Below are 19,190 nucleotides of genomic sequence, written 5' to 3'. Positions count from 1 at the left end.
TGAATATATTTGACCATATTAACGGGAAAAACTCATATTCTTCTTTACTTGGCTGCTCCCTTTAAAGGTTTCCACAGTGGCCACCTCCAGCTCTCATGTCTTTTTGTCAGAGCCCGTGTTTGCAAGGTGTTACTGTCATCAGGCACACCTTCCCTGTCACTCTTGCTGCTATCCTTTTTTTTACACAAATCACCCCTGACACTCATTTCCACCCACTCTAACCTGCCAGACCTCTCTTCTTCACCTCTCTGGTGCACTGTCATTACTTCACAGGGCTGACTGCATGTATTTAAGCTCACCCACCTTCACTACCTCAATAAGCAACATTCATATGAGATCATAATAATAAAAGTATTAAGGTTAATGTCAGCGTCATTATATTTACATATTGCCAGTATTTTGGGCTTCAGAGTCGGTGCCTCAGTGATGGCCTGAGCTGAGTAGCTAAAACTTTTGAGGCGTTTGAAAACAGGCCCGTGATTGGCCAATTGGCAGTTCCCTTGGTTCAAACAGCCAACCCAAAAACGAGCGCGGCCATGTTGAATTGTCAGTTCTCTCAAAGAAGAGACAAAAGGTTAAAAAAAACTTCTGTGCCTTTGTCAAAAGTAGTGCCTACCAAGCTTAAACGAAAAGCCGATATACAGTTGAATCACGACACAGGCGGTAAGTTTGTAAGGGAAAGGTAGCATCTTTCTCTGACTGGTAGAGTTAAGCGTCACCGTTAGCGTATACTGCCTAGGCTAGAATCAGCGTGCTCGGATGGCTGAATGAAAGTGCTGAAGGGTGAGACGTAAACGGATGCAGATGCGGTTTCTTTGTAAACGACAGATATTTTGAAACAGTTTCTCACAAACCGGAAAAAAAAAAGACTCAGTCTTAGCTTGTTAGCTCGATGGCAAAGCCCACGTAGCTGTACGTGAAGTTTTAACGGCGCGTACACTCGTGTAAGTTAAAGTATTCTAGCTAACTTTGTTATCGATAGCGGTAACTTTATGGATAAACTAAACACATGTCGGTCACTGTTGGCTTTACTTTGTTGTTTAACATGGCTAACAATTGCACTGGCTAGCTAAGTGACCATAACACTGGCTGCTAAAATTCAAAACTGCTTGCAGCTGTTATTAAGTTTACACTGGTTGTTAGCCTCGGCATCAAAACAAAGGCTGTTGTCCGAATTAAGATGTTAACTCCACGTTTTTCAACCTCCTCTTACTTATATTTCCATAAATACTTGATAGACTTTCTTGCCATCTACCACCAGTCTTGTGGTGGCAGCATTATTTGTCACAATATAACAAAGGTGAGCTTTGCCTTTGGTACACATCTGAAATGTATTTCGTTGATCTGGTCAGGTGCCTTTGAGTAATACCACTTTGAAGCGCTTGTTATTTTTGTGCTCTTCTCTTTTGACTAGCCTGTTAATGCTGAAAAAAAAAACCAACAACCGCCATTGTTTATTTCTTGCAGGAAACCTGGACTACGTTTCTTGTGTATTGTTCATCATTTCCTTTAACATTTTGTAGGCTTCCATCTTGGCGTTTTGCTACAGGAGAATTGAAAACCGAAAAAAATGACCCCCAAAATTTAATGTAGCCTGCCAGTGCTTTAAAAAAATGCAGGGATTGTAATTTTTTTCAGACCACTATTAAGAACAATCCAGTATTAAACCCCAGCAGTACGAGTTATATACTTGAACATGAGAGCAGTTAGATATGTGATCAAGTTGTCCATATTTTAATACTACCCATTTTCAGTCAATGTAACAGTCAAACTCATACTCACAAGTGCACACTAAAAACACACACAAGTTTATTCTTTGGTCATATTAGTCACGCTATTTATATTGATTTCTCCTTTTTGGAGAGTTGTATTGTAAATAGGCAGAATTTACACACAAACTTCTTTTTATGAAGAGGTCTGAATGTTAGATTGTGAACACATGGTTTAAAAAGGATAGATAAGAGAAAAGGGTTTTATTTTTCTCACGTTTTAGTTTTGCAATACATGTGCACATTAAAGTAGAGCAGTGAAAAGGAACTGAGCTGAAATATTACAATACTGCGAGGAAAATCCAGTTAAGGTGTTGGACACATGGCGACAGCAAGAACCGCAAACCCAGCACCAATGGCTGGATTGAACAAACCAGCAAATGGGCAGCTCAGGGGACAGACCAAGACAGGTGGACAACAGTCTGAACTCCTGTCAAATGTCCAACATCCCAGTGCCCATAAAAGGACCAGCATACCTCAGAGCAGTGGAGGCATCAAGTAAGATACTTGCTTTAGTAATGTTTCTCTTCTACTTTGAAAACAGAAAAGTGTCGTTTTTTTCCCTCACATAATCATTTTTTGCAGCTTGACAGCTTGTGCTTTAGAGAAAACCTGCATGAGAACCCCATGGGAAAGTTCAGGACTTCTCACCAAATCTTCTAAACAGTCAAAGCCTTTTTTAAATCCCTGCTATCAGCTCTAATTACCATTGCACCTGTCCTGACATGACTTAATAATTTAAGGTTTAACAGTAAGATGTTTTTGCTGTTGTCAGCACTTAGTACTTTGTTTGGAAGTTCATGAATTACAGAATTGTTAATTTTGTGAAGATCATGTACTTCACATTTGGTTTGTGTGCATATGTGACAATTTTAGAACATCATCAGCATTCACACCAGGGCTAGCTGGGTGTTAAAAGCAAGATCCAAAATAAATTAACCAAAAGAAGTAGATTTGCATTTAACACTTATTTAGATGTTTGCCCACTTACCAAACAGGGACATGCATACAGGTGGAGGGCAAGTATCTGCCTACCCAAAGGAATATAATTTGAAATTGTTTTTAGTTCTTCTTAACCAGTGGGCATCAAAAATAACCCTGGTTTCCAGAGTGCAGTTTTAAAGGCGTCAGCATGCTCTCTGTGCTCTTCAATATTATGGCCAGCAGCAGAACTGCTTTAGAATACAATAGGTTATTGTCATTGTACATGTAAATTAAAAAAAAACAAAACAAACTAGACTAGTAATACACATATGGACAAGTGAAAGTTATTCTTTATATCTGGCTAATTTCTGCCATCTAGTTGAAACAATGAGTACTTCTAATAATTGGTTAGTCCATTGTGTGGGTCTTAGAAGTTATAATATTAGCCTTGCATACATTAGTTTTAGTATTGCTGTGCTGCTTTGAAGTTGCTTTCACCAATGCTCGCCATAGAAATTACTACATTAAGCTGTTGTGTATTTTTAGTATATTAGGTCTTCATCTTTCCAAGTTGAGCCAAATCACACTGCTTAAAGCCCTTTTCCCTCTCTGAAGATTATGAAATAAAGAACTAAATGTTGCAGTGCTTATTTTAACATTTTGTTTTCTTTTTTCACTTGATATGGTCTGGGTCTTCCCTACAAAAACTGTACTCCTGATTACGACTAGGTTTGGTGATGACTGGAAGAAATGCCTGGAGCTTCCTCCAAAAGATACCAGGGTGAAAACTTCGGTAGGTGACTGCCATTAGACGCAAGTATAGTTATACATGCTTACTTAGACTCAGTCCATGCTGCCATCTAGTGCTGTAATCCTCAACCTCTGGATCGTTTTAAACAGTAAACTAAAATGATTGAGTTGTGTTCTCCAGGATGTGACATCCACCAAGGGAAATGAATTTGAAGACTACTGCTTAAAGCGAGAACTGCTTATGGGAATCTTTGAAATGGGATGGGAGAAACCTTCCCCTGTCCAGGTAAATAAAGTAGCCAGAACTCTGGTTCCTGTTTCTGGTGTTAATTTAGATGTATAAATAGTTGCACCCTTTAACAGAATCCCATTACCCCCACTTTGCCTTGATACAGCCCCATGCCTCAGCCATATGCTTTGCAGGGAAGTTGTCCACAAATGGAAAAAACAGCAGGAGAAACACTAATATGCAGCTACCAAACAGAAGAGAAGCATTTTTGATTAATTTACTCTGGAACAAGTTTTAATTTCAGTGAGTAGGAGGCTAAATGAGTCCAATCTCTAGTCCTCCTGATTACATATAAGTATGAAGTGTTAAACATTGGTGTCACTTTGCGCGTTTTTGACCGTTAGAGGAAACAGTAGGGGTGATCCTTTAGTCCTGTCTATTTACATTGCTTCATGCCTAATGAACCATGCCCATTTTTCTAAATCGACTTGTTTGTCTGCCAACAGGAGGAGAGCATCCCTATTGCCTTATCAGGACGAGATATTTTGGCAAGGGCTAAAAATGGAACGGGAAAAAGTGGTGCCTACCTCATTCCTCTCCTGGAGAGGATAGACCTTAAGAAGGATCATATCCAGGGTGAGTTTCTTCTAGGTCTGGGCTGATGGCTTACAGTCAGTGTTGAGACAACCAACTACAGTTTAAGATGATGCCTGGTGGCTAGACAACAGTGGAAGAAAGTAGCGACAGACTGTACATGATTAGTGGCTTCACAGCGTATGAGTAGTGCATGAAAGTACCGTGCAGAATCAGTAGTCTGCAGCACTGCAGACTACTGTAGGGATGTTGTGCTCAAGCTGCACACATGCACACTTTGATCAGTGGTTCTTTTGTTGCTCTAAAACTAATGGAAAATATTGATAATATACTGATTATGATCGCTGCACTGCACTACTCCATCAATAGTTTTTCTGCTGCTGGAAACCTTAATTTTTTCTTCATTAATATCAGCCCTTATTGTATGCGTTTCCTTCCAGCCATGGTAATGGTGCCAACAAGAGAGCTGGCCCTGCAGATGAGCCAGATCAGCATTCAACTCAGCAAGCACCTGGGAGGAGTCAAGATCATGGCTACAACGGGTGGGACAAACTTGAGGGATGACATCATGCGTCTTGATGAGACTGGTATTTAACATTTTAAGACAATTTAAAAAAAGTTATTTTTATGGCTGCAACTGAATCTTTTTTTTTTTTTTTTTTAAATATTGTTAAAGATATTTACTATTTTTTCCCCCAACATATAGTTAAATTTAAATTGCTTATCTGACTAATTAACTAAGTAGCAAATATGTTCGTATTTGAGGTTCAAATTGTTCCTTTATCTTGACTCTTGTTTGTTGGCTCTTAAGTCTCCAATGAATGGGGCCAGGAAGAGAGAAAGTTTGTAAGCTGGACTTAAAGGGCAGAGAACACAATGGCCATATAGCGCTTTACACTGAACCCATTGACACACACATTCAAACACTGGTGATGGCAAGCTACATTGTAGCCACAGCCACCCTGGGGCGCATTGACAGAGGCGAGGCTGCTGAACACTGGCGGGTGAAGTGTAGTGTGAAGTGTCTTGCCCAAGGACACAATGACCGAAACTGTCCAAGCCGGGACTCAAACTGGCAACCTTCCGATTACAAGGCGAACTCCCAACTCTTGAGCCACGATGGCTCCCAGTAACCATGGCAGTAATACTTTTCTTGGTTAAAAATTTTTTTTTTTGATGCTTGCTTCTCCTGCAGTGCATGTAGTGATTGCCACACCAGGGAGGATACTGGACCTAATTAAGAAGGGTGTGGCAAAAGTGGACAAGACTCAAATGATGGTGATGGATGAAGTACGATTTGCTCTCTTTTTTTCTATATTGTTTATTGTTGACTTTTTTTTTTTTAAGTTTGTGGACATACTATTCCTTTTGATGTTTTACCTCCCCCTTCCCTTTATTCAGGCAGATAAGTTGCTCTCCCAGGACTTTGTGGTCCTGATCGAAAATATCATCAGTTTCATGCCAAAGGATCGTCAGATTTTGCTTTACTCTGCCACTTTTCCCATCAGTGTGCAAAAATTCATGGTAAGATGTTAAACATTAAATCTTCTGCATGAGTAAGAATTCACTTTGTTTGTACTCTCGTTTAACGGTTTAAGTTGTTGTAAACTGTTTTGTGTAGAGTAAGCACATGCAGAAGCCTTATGAAATCAACCTGATGGAGGAACTCACACTGAAGGGCATCACTCAGTACTATGCCTATGTGACTGAAAGACAGAAGGTACACTGTCTTAACACACTCTTCTCCAGGGTAAGTAATCAAAATTTCGATTAGTTTTGACTACGGGTGCAACAATATACAAAAATCACGGTTCAGTTCGGTACTTTGGTGTCACGGTTTGATATTTTTTTTCAATACAAAAAAAATGTTCATGTCTTTTTTAATCTGTAATGTATTAAAATTATGAATATTTCTTTTAACTCAAAAGTACAGTTTTCAAATTAGATGTTGCTGAAACAACAAAATAATAAAAGAAATCTATCTTATCAACAAATCACTCATCTGTGGGGGGAAAAAAGTTTATAACAGAGAAATGTCTCTTTCCAAAATCAAAACTATAATATACCCTTCTTGTGGGGTATATTCTTACCCCCAGCCCAGCATTAACTATGTTCTTAGCATTGTCAGTAGTTACAGGTATTATAGCATTTGGTCGCACTAACTTACAATCTTTCACAGCTTCTGACAGATCTTTGGCTAAGTCGTCAGTGGTGTGACTTTCAATGATGTGTGTCTGCAAAACACTGCTTTTCATCTGCCATTCCAGATCAATGTAATGTGCAATGACGGTCAAGTAGCTCTGTGTAGCTCTTGAAGTCCAGCCGTCTGAGGTCAGAGCAACACTGGGTGCTGCTGACACTGCCGTCTTTAATTTGGCTTTTGTCTCCTTGCACAAAGCAGGAACTGCAGTATCGGTGAAATAGGTTCGTGAAGGAATATTGTATCGGGGCTCAAGTACTCTCAGCATTTGCTGAAACCCAGTGTTTTTCTACAACAGAAAAGGGTCGCATGTCGACAGCATAAAAAATAGCAATTGTCCTGTCTATTTCTTTTGCTGTCTTAGAATCATGTACTAATGGCTGTCTAAATGACTCGGGTAAAGTTTGTAGCATGTGTTCTTGTTGTTGTTTTTAATCTGCTTCCACTTGTCTTTGCACTAGGGTTCTGTCTCGCTAGCTTGAGTGAATGCATGTAGGCGGCGTTCTGTGGATCTGCACTCGACAATGCATCCTAGGCGGAGTAGTCGAACGCAGATCCACTGAGCTCTCAACACAGACAGCATCATCAGAAGAAAAGTTGATAAAATAAATTTAAAAAATTTGTATTGTTCAATACATATGTGTACCGAACCAAAAGCACTGTATCGAATGGTTCAATACAGATACATGTATTGTTGCACCCCTAGTTTTGACCAACCAGTTGTGCTATCCAGTCTTTAAGTCTGACGTCATTAACCATTTCTGGGTCCAAAGTCAAACAAACACTGGGGCGTCACTAAGAGTTACAAACTGTCTAAATTTCCTCTTTCATCTTTAATAAAATGATCAGTGTGGCTGCTCTAATAGGTGTAACAATTAAGTTTAACATCCAGGCATCCATAAAAACAGAATTTATGAAATGTAAGAGTTAGAAGTTGGCAGGGAGTTAGCTCACTAGTTTCCATCTAAACATGACATACCGTGTTCTGCATTAGGGATTTCTGAAAAAAACAAAACGTTTTTTCACTTCTGAGATAAATGAAGACGGGAAACTAAACGTTTGCAGGGTTATTGAAGTTGGGCTAGCTGATATATAATGGTGTGCTACATGGTGGCTAGCTACGCAGCTATGGTTGGCATAATATAAACACAGTAAGCTGATGAACGCTAACTTTTTCCCTACTCGATAAAAGTTAATGCAAGGGTTCCCCATGGTTAGGGACAAATTCAGTTCCATAGCAGGCTCCTTTAAATGGACCAAACTTCAATCAGGAGAACAACTGAGACAATCCAGCCACAATACGAGGTTAGTCATTAATTTACCGCGTGGGCTCGGCTGTAGTTACATCGTAAGGTTTTAAAAATTGAGCTTTAAAATGAATAGTTGTAATAAAAACCGAGAGGGGCCGACAGTGATCACTGCCTTTTTTTTTCTTTTCTTTTTTTTTTTTAGTGCTTGTTCAGATTAAATAGAACAAGATACAAAGTATTAAAACATGTAAAAATTTTCACTTAAAGACTGGATTGCTGCACCATTAAGAAGAGAAACTCTGCCCCCTTGGGGTGATAGTGGGTTTTTTGTGTTGTATGACATGTGTTGTGGTCGAAGATATAGTAGGAAAATATGCAAAAATAAATTGAAAAATCTAAGAAGACAGGTTTGGGCATCCCTTGTCAGAATACTGTGACCGTCCAGGTGAGATGAAATTACAAATGAGGCATTTCATAAGAAATAAAAAGACACATTTTCATGTCTTTTATGAAAGTATTCATGAAATCAGTCTTTCACTGCCATCCAAAATATTGCTAGCTTGCCAGTAACCAACATATTCATGTTTTACACCTAGAGGCTGACTGAAAAGTCGGCAGTGGCATACAATGATTTAGCCTGTGGACCATTATGAGGTATAGAGTAAATATAATTGGCTCCTACAATGTGTTCACGCAGTACTGACCCTAGTAAAAAGACAATGGTTTGTTTGTTTGTTTGTTTTTAGTTGAAGTTACACCAATGTCGCTTCACATATGATCATGTAATGCATTTACCTTTTGATTTTCTGTTGCCCTTTGTTTTCTCTGACCTGAGGACCACTGAACAAATCCTTCCTTTTTTGGGGGGGGGCTGTCCTCCTTTCTTCCTTCCTTCCTTAACTATTCACAGTAATGGAAATTTTGACCCAGCCTTTGCGTGCCACTGTGCCTGTAACGTGTATTTGAATTCACTTTTTTTTTTTTTTTTTTTTTGTTAGATTAAGTAAAAAGGAAATATATTTATGATAAACATCAAATTTGCACTTAAAGCTAATAAAACAAAAATACAACGCAATGTAAACACAGCTTCCAACAAAACAGTTTTGTTCATATTTTGTGAAATAACCCTTCATTTTGTATTTTTCTCTTCCAGCTCCAGATCAATCAGTCTATCATCTTCTGTAACTCCACTCAGAGAGTTGAGCTTCTTGCAAAGAAAATCACTCAACTTGGTTATTCATGCTTCTACATTCATGCAAAGATGATGCAGGAGTACAGAAACCGTGTGTTCCATGACTTCAGAAATGGATTGTGCAGAAACCTAGTCTGCACAGGTAGGTGAAGAGTTTTTGCATTTGAAAAATTTGAAGTGGAAGAACAAATGTTCACTGGGTTGAGTAAGCACATGTTTTCTTGTAGACCTCTTCACTCGGGGAATTGACATCCAGGCTGTAAACGTGGTTATTAATTTTGACTTCCCCAAAAATGCAGAGACCTACCTCCACCGCATTGGCAGATCAGGTAACCTGTCGTTTTGTCAATAAGTTAGGTTTACAGCTACTGTTTGTAATACCACTACTAATACAAGCTTGACACCATGTTGATTTTCCACAGGGCGTTTTGGTCACTTGGGTCTGGCTATCAACCTCATAACTTCAGATGATCGCTACAATTTGAAGAATATTGAGGACCAGCTGGTTACTGACATTAAGCCCATACCCAGCAGCATTGACAAGAGCCTGTATGTTGCAGAGTTTCACTCTGTTGACGCAGAAGATGGTGAAGAGAAGGCATAAAACTAAGGACTGGGAGCTGCACAAATCAATGGTCAGTTCCTTGAATGGCTCAAACTGAAGCATTACTGAAAAATAAATCTCTAAGAGTCAAAAGTTTGGTTTATAAATAAAACAAGATGGGATGTTTGCTGCCCTTTGGTTGCTCAGGACTAGGTTGTTGCAACCGTGTAAACACAGATTTTAATTGCATTTGTCAGTTAATCTACATCAAAATGTTATTCAGGGTTCATGCTTGGCCTTGAACGCGCCTGCTGAAAAGCTGTTTGATCTGTGGCCAGTGAGTATTCACTGCCCTATTCTGTGTTTCCAGTATTATGATTGTGAGGTGAATTCATCAGCAAGGAATAGCTTAAAAAGTATATCATGTACAGGTGAAACCAGAGAGAATATTCTTGCTCGCTGTGTTCTGAACCATAAGAAGAGTACATATATAGGGGTATTTTAGGTTTAGGATGTAGTGCATCTGAACACTCTTCCTGAAGCAACCTTTTTAATTGATTAGTTAATCTTCATGAAAGAGGATATAAAGCTTTACAAGATTTAAAGGTGAAGGGGTTACAGAACAGTCAGCATAGATTTGGACAGAGCTGATCTGCACACAGGGCCAGCTATCTGCTCTGTGGGTTTACTACAGTAGTGACACATTGACATGGTTGGAACTGGAGATTATAATTTTATTCCTGGCTTTTTTCTTTTGTTTTGCAGAACAAACATGGTGCCTGGCATTTGTCACACAATACTGGCTACACATCACACAAGATTCAAAGTGAAGATTTTCTTTCTGCTCCTTCCTCCCTCAAAATAATATTTTTGTACATTTTTCATTTCCTGTTTGAGTTTACTAGTAAACTGGTGTCCCACAGAAAATTCCCAGTTGAGCATGGACAGTGATTTCTATCAGTGTGGCAGACTACACTGCTAGAAATCATGCCTATGTGATTTGAGCTAAGGTTGAAGGACCTCACCAAATTCAGCCACTATTGAAATGATCTGCTTTTGGTGCTTTGTTGTAAGAATAAAACCGTAACCAAAGGTGAACTCGGTGGATAGTGCCAACTGTGAACTACAATGTTTGTGTCCACATCCTGCTGAAATGCATTTGAGCCAGTGACATAAAGAAAAACTGCAACTTTGGTCACGTACGTTTGGTCATTTCTTATACTGTCTGTGATAATTATGACATGCTCAGTATTATGATGTATTTTATCGGTTTAAAAAAAGTTTTGAAGATCACCAACCCCAAATTAATTTGATGCATGGTCTGCAGTATTGAATTAAGTAATCTGGTATTTTATTACATTACTGCATTACTTTCACAGGCCTTGTGTGAAATCTGACCCTTCTTCTGTGGAGGTTTTTAAAATCTTAGCAGAAACTAAGGATTGAAAGACCATTCAATATAAAATTTGCATATACTGCATTAGGGTAAAGCCACAGTTTTTGTCTGGACACATTTGCTACAACATGACACACATGGAAAAAAAATTTCCCTCTCCCCAACTTCCTTATTTCTGTCAGCTAGAACAGATGTGGCCATTCTTACTTGACCCTTCTCATTAGCATTTTTACCCTCACAAGCAGTCTCCCGGGGTTTATTTTTGTAACACTGAGACAAACTGTGTGGAAAATACAATGGAATCAGCACCAGTAATCCTTTCATTCTTGTCATCACCATTTCATTAACATTCAGATGATTGGGCAGAAAATCTGAATGGTGTGACCACTTCTTGCCTTTACAGGTGAAGTTTCTGCCCCTTGATTTACTAAAGATATTTGCATTAATTGTGAGACGCACCTAATATTTTGGAATATAGTACACAAAGAGACCAAAGAAGAGCACGAGTTGGAACAAACCTTCATAAACCAAAATGGCAAAAAATTCTTTCCTCTGACGAACCTTTAAAAAGGGCTGCTGTGCTGCTGCAGTGCACAAAGCTTGACACCCGTTTCTTATGATAAACATTACACTTTTTCTTTTCGTCACCAATAGTACAAACAGTTGTGAGTTCTAATAGCAAAGTTTCAATAATGTTGCACTTACTAATAAATGCGTTTCATGTAGCACATGTCACATATCAGTAGTCGTAACTACACTAATGACTTTTCAACTATTTGACATCAGGGATTGGTTTGTATATAGAACTTTTTTATTCTAGTGGCGCATTCTAAGTGTTTTAAACAGCATGCCTCATTCACCCATTCACACCGCAACTTTGTTTCTATGGCAAACTGCTTTGTAGCATTCACACACATTTACACTCCAATGAATGTGTCATTGGGTCATCATCTATTTAAAATATGTATTTATGTTTGTTTCTCTGGCTGACTTTCACATTAGTGCTAAGCACCCAGGGAGGGGACTCATTTTTGTCATGCGCATCTGTATTTTTCTTCCAGTGTCTGAACTAGTAATTGGACTCATGTGGATTTGGTTACTGGATTAGAACAGAAATCCTTTGTTTTATTCTTAGAAGAAAATTATCTCTATGGCTTGATGAACCATGTTTTTCTTGACTATATTTATTTTTTAAAATCAGGTGTTGCAATGCTAATTCCAAGCAGATAAAAAGTTCAAGTGACTGCACTCCACAGCTGCACTTTCTGTTTTGTTTTTTTTTAATTTCATGAATGATTGCATTTTGGTGTAAGCCTGATCCATGTAACCTAATATTTCTTGCTAAGACAGAATCCAAGTCAAACCATAAATCTGTCTTTTATTTGCCTAAAATGCAGTATAACATTTCATTATTTACATTTTAGTTAGAACCTGTTTGAATAACCCTGTCCACTGGGAGATGATCCCATTCTTTTTGAAAAATACACAAAACCCGTATTTTCATATTAGTATAATTAATATATTTTTGTTCCTCGCATATAATTGTGTAAACACTCCTGTTCGCTCCATACCCTTGGAATGTCTTTCAGTGAAAGGCCGAATTATGCGAATGTTCAGTAAATGAATCTAATGATACGTCACTACAAAAGGGTTGTCCTAGCTTCAGCCAATTGTTGCCGGCATGAGATGCACATGAGCCAATGCACAGACGAGTCTGGTAATGGGCGGATCCTTGTCAACTACGGTCACTGACGTTGTCGTGAACTTTACCGGTGTTGAACTACCCTGGACCCAAACCGTCACCGTAAGTAGGTAAACCGCAGAAAGGAAGGGGGTGTTTTGTCATTTGGGGGCAGGGGGGGTATTTCATGGCGTTACTCTGTCTTGCGTCGTAAATCTAGTTACCGCTCTATTCACATATGGGCGAATAGATCTCGTGGTCAATTCCACATGGCTACCTAGCCAGCCAGTTAGCTAACCAACCTCTGCTAGCTCGCTTTAGCATTCATAGGTTAAATGCTGCTGAATAGTTTTGTCAGCTGGTGGCTTAAATCCATATGTGGCTTAACTAACAAATAACCAACTGCAGTACAACATGTCTTACTATCAGGTTATACTGTTTTTATTGTATTTAAAATCTCGAGAGTCTAACTAAATTGGGCCTTAGCTGAAACCAACATGCTGCACCAATGCTTCAATGAGGGTAGCGGTGTTGATGGTCGCTGAAGTCTTGTGAGCAAATGCTTTAAGAGCTCCGTGTTACTAAAGGGCTTACAGATATACTGTATGAAGCATGAGTAACAGATCTCTCAGCAGAATATGCGCGTGTATGTATTTGTGTATTTACCTCACAGGATATGCAGTTCATGTTCAAATTTACTTTTTGACCATTTCTACAAGATCAGTTTAACAGTTAGTAATCTGAATGCAAATATGCAGCTTTTATTGCTGTTTTGAAACAATAATGTATTTATACACTGCCTGTCTCTCTCAATAGGCTGTTACCATCTAAAACTATGGGCAGTGTGTTGGCTGCCGCCTCCCCCAGTCCAGCCCCAGCTGTAGCTGGAAGTGGACAAGGGGTGCCAGGCTTGGTGTCGGTCCCTCCTGGGTTCACTATGCCCTCAGTGTCTTCCGTCCCTCCAGCAGCTGGATCTGACCAGCCGACGGCAGATGCACAAGCCTCTCTCCCAAATCCAGGATCATATGACGAATGCCACCGCAAATGTAAAGGTCTGGAAATGAGGCGCTCTCTGCATTTCTTCATTTGTTTTTCAACTTTTGCATCATAATTATGCTGTTGTATCATTGCATCAAGTGTCATTGTTAAGCCGTGTTGTTCTCCCTGCTTTGTTTCAGAGGTGTTTCCACTTCAGATGGAAGGGGTGCGGTTAGTGGTCAACAAAGGCTTGAGTAACCACTTCCAGGTCAGCCATACTGTTACCCTCAGCACCCTGGGTGATTCTGGTTATCGATTTGGTGCTACCTATGTAGGCAGTAAACAGACTGGGCCAGCAGAGGTAATGCTCTCTTCTTTTTTTTTTTTTTTGCCTTTGCCTTAACATACTACTGATGTGATTCTGACCGTTGTGTGTAAATCTTTGTAATATTTACAGAATTTAATGTTAATTCCATAAATACATCAACATTTCATTTAAAATGCATGAATATTATTGAGGTCGCGGTTATTTGTCACGAATAATCATTAGAACAAAATTGTCTTTTTTCTTTTTTTTTTTTTTTTTTTGCACTGTCATGTAAATGTAGCATAGCTTTTATATTCATGTTGCCTTACATTCCTTATGTACAATGCTTTGCAAAAAATAAGTCACCTAGATTCCGTGCATCTTTTGGAAGAAAAATAGAAAACTTACCAAAGTGTAAGATAAAATCAAAACAAACAGGACACTCTTTGTATTTGTATATTGTGCTAAATTCCTGTTAATTAAATCTTTTTAAAGTGTTTATTCACCTCTTTGAGGTGAAATATATTGTCTTGTGTCATTCAAACATTTGAATTTGAACTAAATAAAGTTGTGTCCAAACTACAGGATAAAAAACAAACACAAAAAAACAAACTAAAGTGGCCATCCCTGAGTGTAGCCAAATGAAAATAAAAGGTAGGATTATGCAGGAAACGACCTACTGTTTTAGTATTATTTTAGTATTGCTTAATGCTTAAGGGTTAACACATCTTTGTCCAGTATTTTGACTATTTTCCTAAAGCCTTCATTAATCACTGTGTTTACTGGATGAATATATCTTTGGTAAAACGTGTTGGCAATTTCACTATGTCTTCATGAGCTGGGTGGATAAACTGTACATGCTGGATTTTCTGGACACCTGACCTGCTATTGGAGGATTTCAATAAGAAACAATTGCATTGTTTACGTTGCCTTTATGCAATCATCTTACTACAGTTAGCTGTGTGACTTTGCCACACAGACGTGAGTCTGCTATACTTTTTGCACATTGTTTGTTCTTGGTTTATGTCACTTGTTTTAAATTCTCAGTATTTTATAAACCAACGGATGATAATCTGCTTTGAGAAACAAGTTCCACACCTTCTGTTGTACCAGATGTTTGACTTTTTAATCTAGTGATACTTGTTCAGATGACATCCAATACATTTTATGGTGCAGGTAACAGCTGTTATTTGGCATATGCAGGGGACTTCATCAGGGGGTAATTTTAGAGAGCGATTTCTTTGATTTTGTTTTGTGTTTGATTGGCAGAACACATTTTTAATATCACTTGATCATGTTCATTTATTTGGTTGAAGTCAAACTCGTGATCACCATTAATAGTGTATCTCTACTTCAGTGTGAATTTTCACATAAATGTCTAATAAGCCATAATGGATGATTAGTGATATTTTATATCCATCCATCCATCTTCTTCTTTTTATCCGGGGGCTGGTTTACGGGGACAGCAGCTCCCACAGGGAAGCCCAGAAATCAATCTCTCCAGCTACCTCGTCCTGCTTGTCCAGGGGAACACCAAGGCGTTCCCAGGCCAGCTGACAGATATAATCACTCCAGTGTGTCCTGGGTCTGCCCAGGGGCCTCCTCCCGGTGGGACATGCCCAGAACACCTTGCCCAGGAGGCATCCTTGTCAGATGCTCGAACCACCTCTACGGGCTCCTATCAATGCGGAGGAGCAGCGGCTCTACTCTGAGCCCCTCCTGGATGGCTGAGCTTCTCACCCTATCTGTAAGGGAGAGGCTAGCCACGCTTAAGAGGAAGCTCATTTCTGCCGCTTGTATCCGCGATCTTGTTCGTTCGGTCACTACCCACAGCTCGTGGCCATAGGTGAGGGTAGGGACGTAGATCGACTTTGCTTTTATCCTCGCCTCGCTCTTCACCACGTCTTACCGGTACAGTGTCCGCTTCACTGCAGTGTAGCACCAATCTGTCTGTCGATCTCCTGCTTTCTTCTCCTGTCACTCGTGAACAAGACCCTGAGATACTTAAAGTCCTCCACTTGAGGCAGGAACTCGTCCCTGACTCAGAGTGGGCACTCCATCCTTTTCCGGCTGAGGACCATTGCGTCAGATTTGGCAGTGCTGATTCTTATTCCCACCGCTTCACACTAGGCTGCAAACCGTTCCAGTGTGAGCTGGAGGCCATCACCCAATGAAGCAAACAGAACCACATCGTCCATGAAAAGCAGAGATAAGATTCTGAGACCACCCAAGTGAAGGCCTTCTGCCACTTGGCTATGCCTAAAAATTCTATCCATAAAATATTCTATTCTACTCTACTCATTAGGGGTCTTGTGAATTGCTCTTTGTCCGGTGTCTCACCCAGGACCAATTTTCCATGGGAGACCCTACCAGGGGGCAAAAGCCCCTGGACAACACAGCTCCTGGGATCCCTGGGATTGCATTTTATATGCAAACAGTAAAAGATCTTGTCTGTCACTGTGACTTGAGTGATCTGTGCATAATCATTTTTTTTTTTTATCAATTTCTTTTGAAAAAATTACAATATATGTTGAATGCATGTGGAAACTAACTGTAGACGTTCACATACAGTAGAGCAATAGCAATATTATATGCATCAGAAATTCATCTAGAGCACCAAAATGTGGCCACCTAACCTAAAAACTAACTTGTTGATTTGGATTATTGAGCCAAAGTAGTAGAGGTGGGAATCACCATACATCCCACGATACGATATTATCACAATACTTAACGCATGATACGATATTATTGCAATTTTTAAAATATTTTGCGATATTCAGATTCTGTACATAAAGGTAAACTTTATCAATATTCATTTTATCTAATATCAAAGTCTCACACTCAGTCTTTCTCTCATTTCAGTCAGTTTTATTGTTGACAAACTGAACGGTTTGTATTACAGTCTAGTCCAACTTAACTGAATGCAACCATCTGGTATAATTATAGCTATTCTGAACTATGCAATTTATGAAAACTATGCAGCCCATTCAGCAACTGAAGAATTTGAAAGTAAATTAAAATAAAATTATATTTTATTTTAACATTAAATAAAAAAGTTTTAAACTTAATTAATATAAAACATGTCTTAAATTAAAATAAGTAAACTGTCATGTTTATTGCTGCCAAAAAACAAGTTAAACACATTTGGACAGTGAAGGAATGTCAGGATTCTTGCTCAGAAAAAGGATCAACATGCTCTGAAGTCAGAGTTCCAGTCCACAAAAACTTTTTTTGTAACAAAATATCTATTTCTGCTGTCCCTGTATCGATACATTATTAGCAAACAAAATATTACGATACTACACAGTATCGATTTCCCCCCCCACCCCTACAAAGTAGTGTCACCTTAAATGCCTGTCTCAAAAATTTAGGGGACCTCATGATAGTTCACTAATTTAGTGGGATGCTGAGATACGCTACAATGAGGCTTACAGTGACATTCATAAATATCTTGAGTATAGTTGTGGATATTGACATCAAAAACAACCGGCTATAATACACTGAATGTTTCAAGACCATTAGGAAATGTTGGTCTGTGAACGTGATAGGTCTTTTTATGGAATTTAGGGTCCTGTGTAATTGTAAAGCATCAGCGAATTATGTGAAATCTGTATTTTTGTCGTGCAAAACAATTGGACAAAACAAAACTGAAAAACATAATTTTGGAGCATTATGGAAGCTGTTTAAACACCAGATGTATTCCAGACCATTAAAGTGTGACCTGTGGTTGACAAAAACAATTGAATATAGTGATGACAAAAATCATTATTGTGTGTGCTATATTATATTATTAATAACCAATGCCACTCCTGAAACATACAAAGTGTGCTTAAATTAAAGATAACTCAACTTTATTATGGTGTTAATTGTGTGCATTTTCCCTCATTTAGAGTTTGTCTCTAAAGCCTCTTTTCCATTGGTACCTACCTGGATCGACTAACTTCAACTTGGATCGACTGTTTTTTCATTACAATTCAGTACTACCTAACATGCGTGGTTGTCGTCATAGCAACACGTCCAAGCGTCCCGCAGAGTAATTAACATGACACGAACGCTACGAAAAAGGTGGACGTTGTGGCAAGAATATACCTTTTGCTCAGTCTGTGCCTTTTCTTCGGTCTCAGGGATCACCGTATTGTTTTTTGTAGCCATTTTTCTTATTGGTGGGTTTCAAAAATGGTGTTAATGATATGCCTTCATGACTCATCGAGTGACGCTACTGACCAGCCAATCAGTGGCATGCAGGCTGACGACGTCACATTTTAGTACCTGATCGAAAAGTACCTGATACCAAGTACTTTTACTAAATGGAAAAACCGATTGAAGTTGATCCGAGTAGGTACTAATGGAAAAGGGGCTTAAATGACATATTATTAGTGTGTTTGACATTTAGTGTATTATTAGAGTTCAAAACTTCAAAAACACCTGCTTGGATTGTTTTTCTTCACATTTTCACAGCCCCAAATTCTGTATTATTGATGCTGACTGCCATTTTATACAGCCGTTGACATAGTTTTGAAAAGCTGACAGTGAAGTGGTATTCTCTCTAGTCATTCCCAGTGATGGTTGGAGACATGGACAACACCGGCAGTCTGAATGCGCAGGTCATCCACCATCTTACAACAGCTGTACGCTCCAAAATAGCCATACAGGTATGTAGACATGCAATAGCATGTAGATGTGATCCTTTAGAATTTTTATTAAGCATTTCAGTGAATGTTTTGTTGTCCTTTCAGTATTTTATATTTTCTTTTTATTTATTTATTTGCAGACTCAGCAGCAAAAGTTTGTGAACTGGCAGTGTGACATGGAGTATCGAGGAGAGGACTTCACATCTGCTGTGACGCTCGGAAATCCAGATGTACTTGTTGGATCTGGTATGATAAAGATTAGTTTGATCAGTTATCCTTTATTTATTGAAGAAAAAGTCACATTGAAATTAAAATCTCTTTTCCAAGAGAGACCTAGACAAAACTGTAGCAGAAGTTGCAACAAAACAAAGTAAAAAATGTGCTGCAAAATGAAATACAAAAATATTATTCTTAATAATGAATATGAAACCTGATAGTTCAATAAACAAAGGTCCAAAAGGAAGATTATTATTATTATTATTATTTTTTTTTTTTAATAGCAAAATAATAAATTGAGCGTCATTGGGCCTTTCATGCTTTCGTGTGTCAGTAAAACACTTTCCAGATGTTCTTTCAGAACCACAGCTGATGTGACTGAATTTCAGCTTGCTGCTGAGTTGAATTGTGTGATGTCTGAGAAGCAAAGCATCAACCTAATAATCTAATAAACATTAATGGAAACCAGGGGGCGCCTGACGTCCATGAATGAGTGCTGCCTCACCTACAGAAAGTAATACATTGCTAG

The 19,190-nt window shown here is 38.8% G+C and overlaps 2 protein-coding genes across 4 annotated transcripts in view; both read left to right on the top strand.

Moving 5' to 3' along the window:
- The first annotated feature begins 504 nt into the window (after positions 1 to 504).
- LOC102196168 (probable ATP-dependent RNA helicase ddx6) lies at positions 505 to 10,646 on the top strand. Of its 3 annotated transcripts, none has more exons than XM_005736156.1 (13): positions 505 to 663; positions 1,468 to 2,267; positions 3,423 to 3,486; positions 3,625 to 3,729; positions 4,179 to 4,308; positions 4,707 to 4,853; positions 5,462 to 5,556; positions 5,668 to 5,790; positions 5,888 to 6,016; positions 8,870 to 9,050; positions 9,136 to 9,237; positions 9,331 to 9,543; positions 10,218 to 10,646. In XM_005736156.1, the coding sequence occupies exons 2-12, from the start codon at positions 2,092 to 2,094 to the stop codon at positions 9,510 to 9,512; spliced, it is 1,434 nt and encodes a 477-aa protein (XP_005736213.1). In that variant the 5' UTR covers positions 505 to 663; positions 1,468 to 2,091; the 3' UTR covers positions 9,513 to 9,543; positions 10,218 to 10,646. The 3 variants fall into 3 exon arrangements, with proteins under 3 accessions (XP_005736213.1, XP_005736214.1, XP_005736215.1); XM_005736157.1 differs by lacking the exon at positions 505 to 663 and adding an exon at positions 670 to 783; XM_005736158.1 differs by lacking the exon at positions 505 to 663 and adding an exon at positions 812 to 944.
- A 1,887-nt stretch (positions 10,647 to 12,533) lies between these two features.
- Positions 12,534 to 19,190, top strand: part of LOC102195883 (mitochondrial import receptor subunit TOM40 homolog) — a 10,470-nt gene continuing 3,813 nt past the window's right edge. The window contains exons 1-5 of the mRNA XM_013911608.1: positions 12,534 to 12,660; positions 13,346 to 13,581; positions 13,708 to 13,868; positions 18,365 to 18,466; positions 18,586 to 18,691. Of these exons, the coding sequence (XP_013767062.1) occupies positions 12,569 to 12,660; positions 13,346 to 13,581; positions 13,708 to 13,868; positions 18,365 to 18,466; positions 18,586 to 18,691 (697 nt within the window). The 5' untranslated portion in view covers positions 12,534 to 12,568. The remainder of the gene's footprint in view (positions 12,661 to 13,345; positions 13,582 to 13,707; positions 13,869 to 18,364; positions 18,467 to 18,585; positions 18,692 to 19,190) is intronic.

The sequence above is a fragment of the Pundamilia nyererei genome, unplaced genomic scaffold (assembly GCF_000239375.1).
Source record: "Pundamilia nyererei isolate P.nyererei 1_Seehausen unplaced genomic scaffold, PunNye1.0 scaffold00067, whole genome shotgun sequence".
NCBI classification, from domain to species: domain Eukaryota; kingdom Metazoa; phylum Chordata; class Actinopteri; order Cichliformes; family Cichlidae; genus Pundamilia; species Pundamilia nyererei.
Note: the sequence above shows the minus strand (reverse complement) of the source record. Positions and strands in the feature narration are given on the sequence as shown.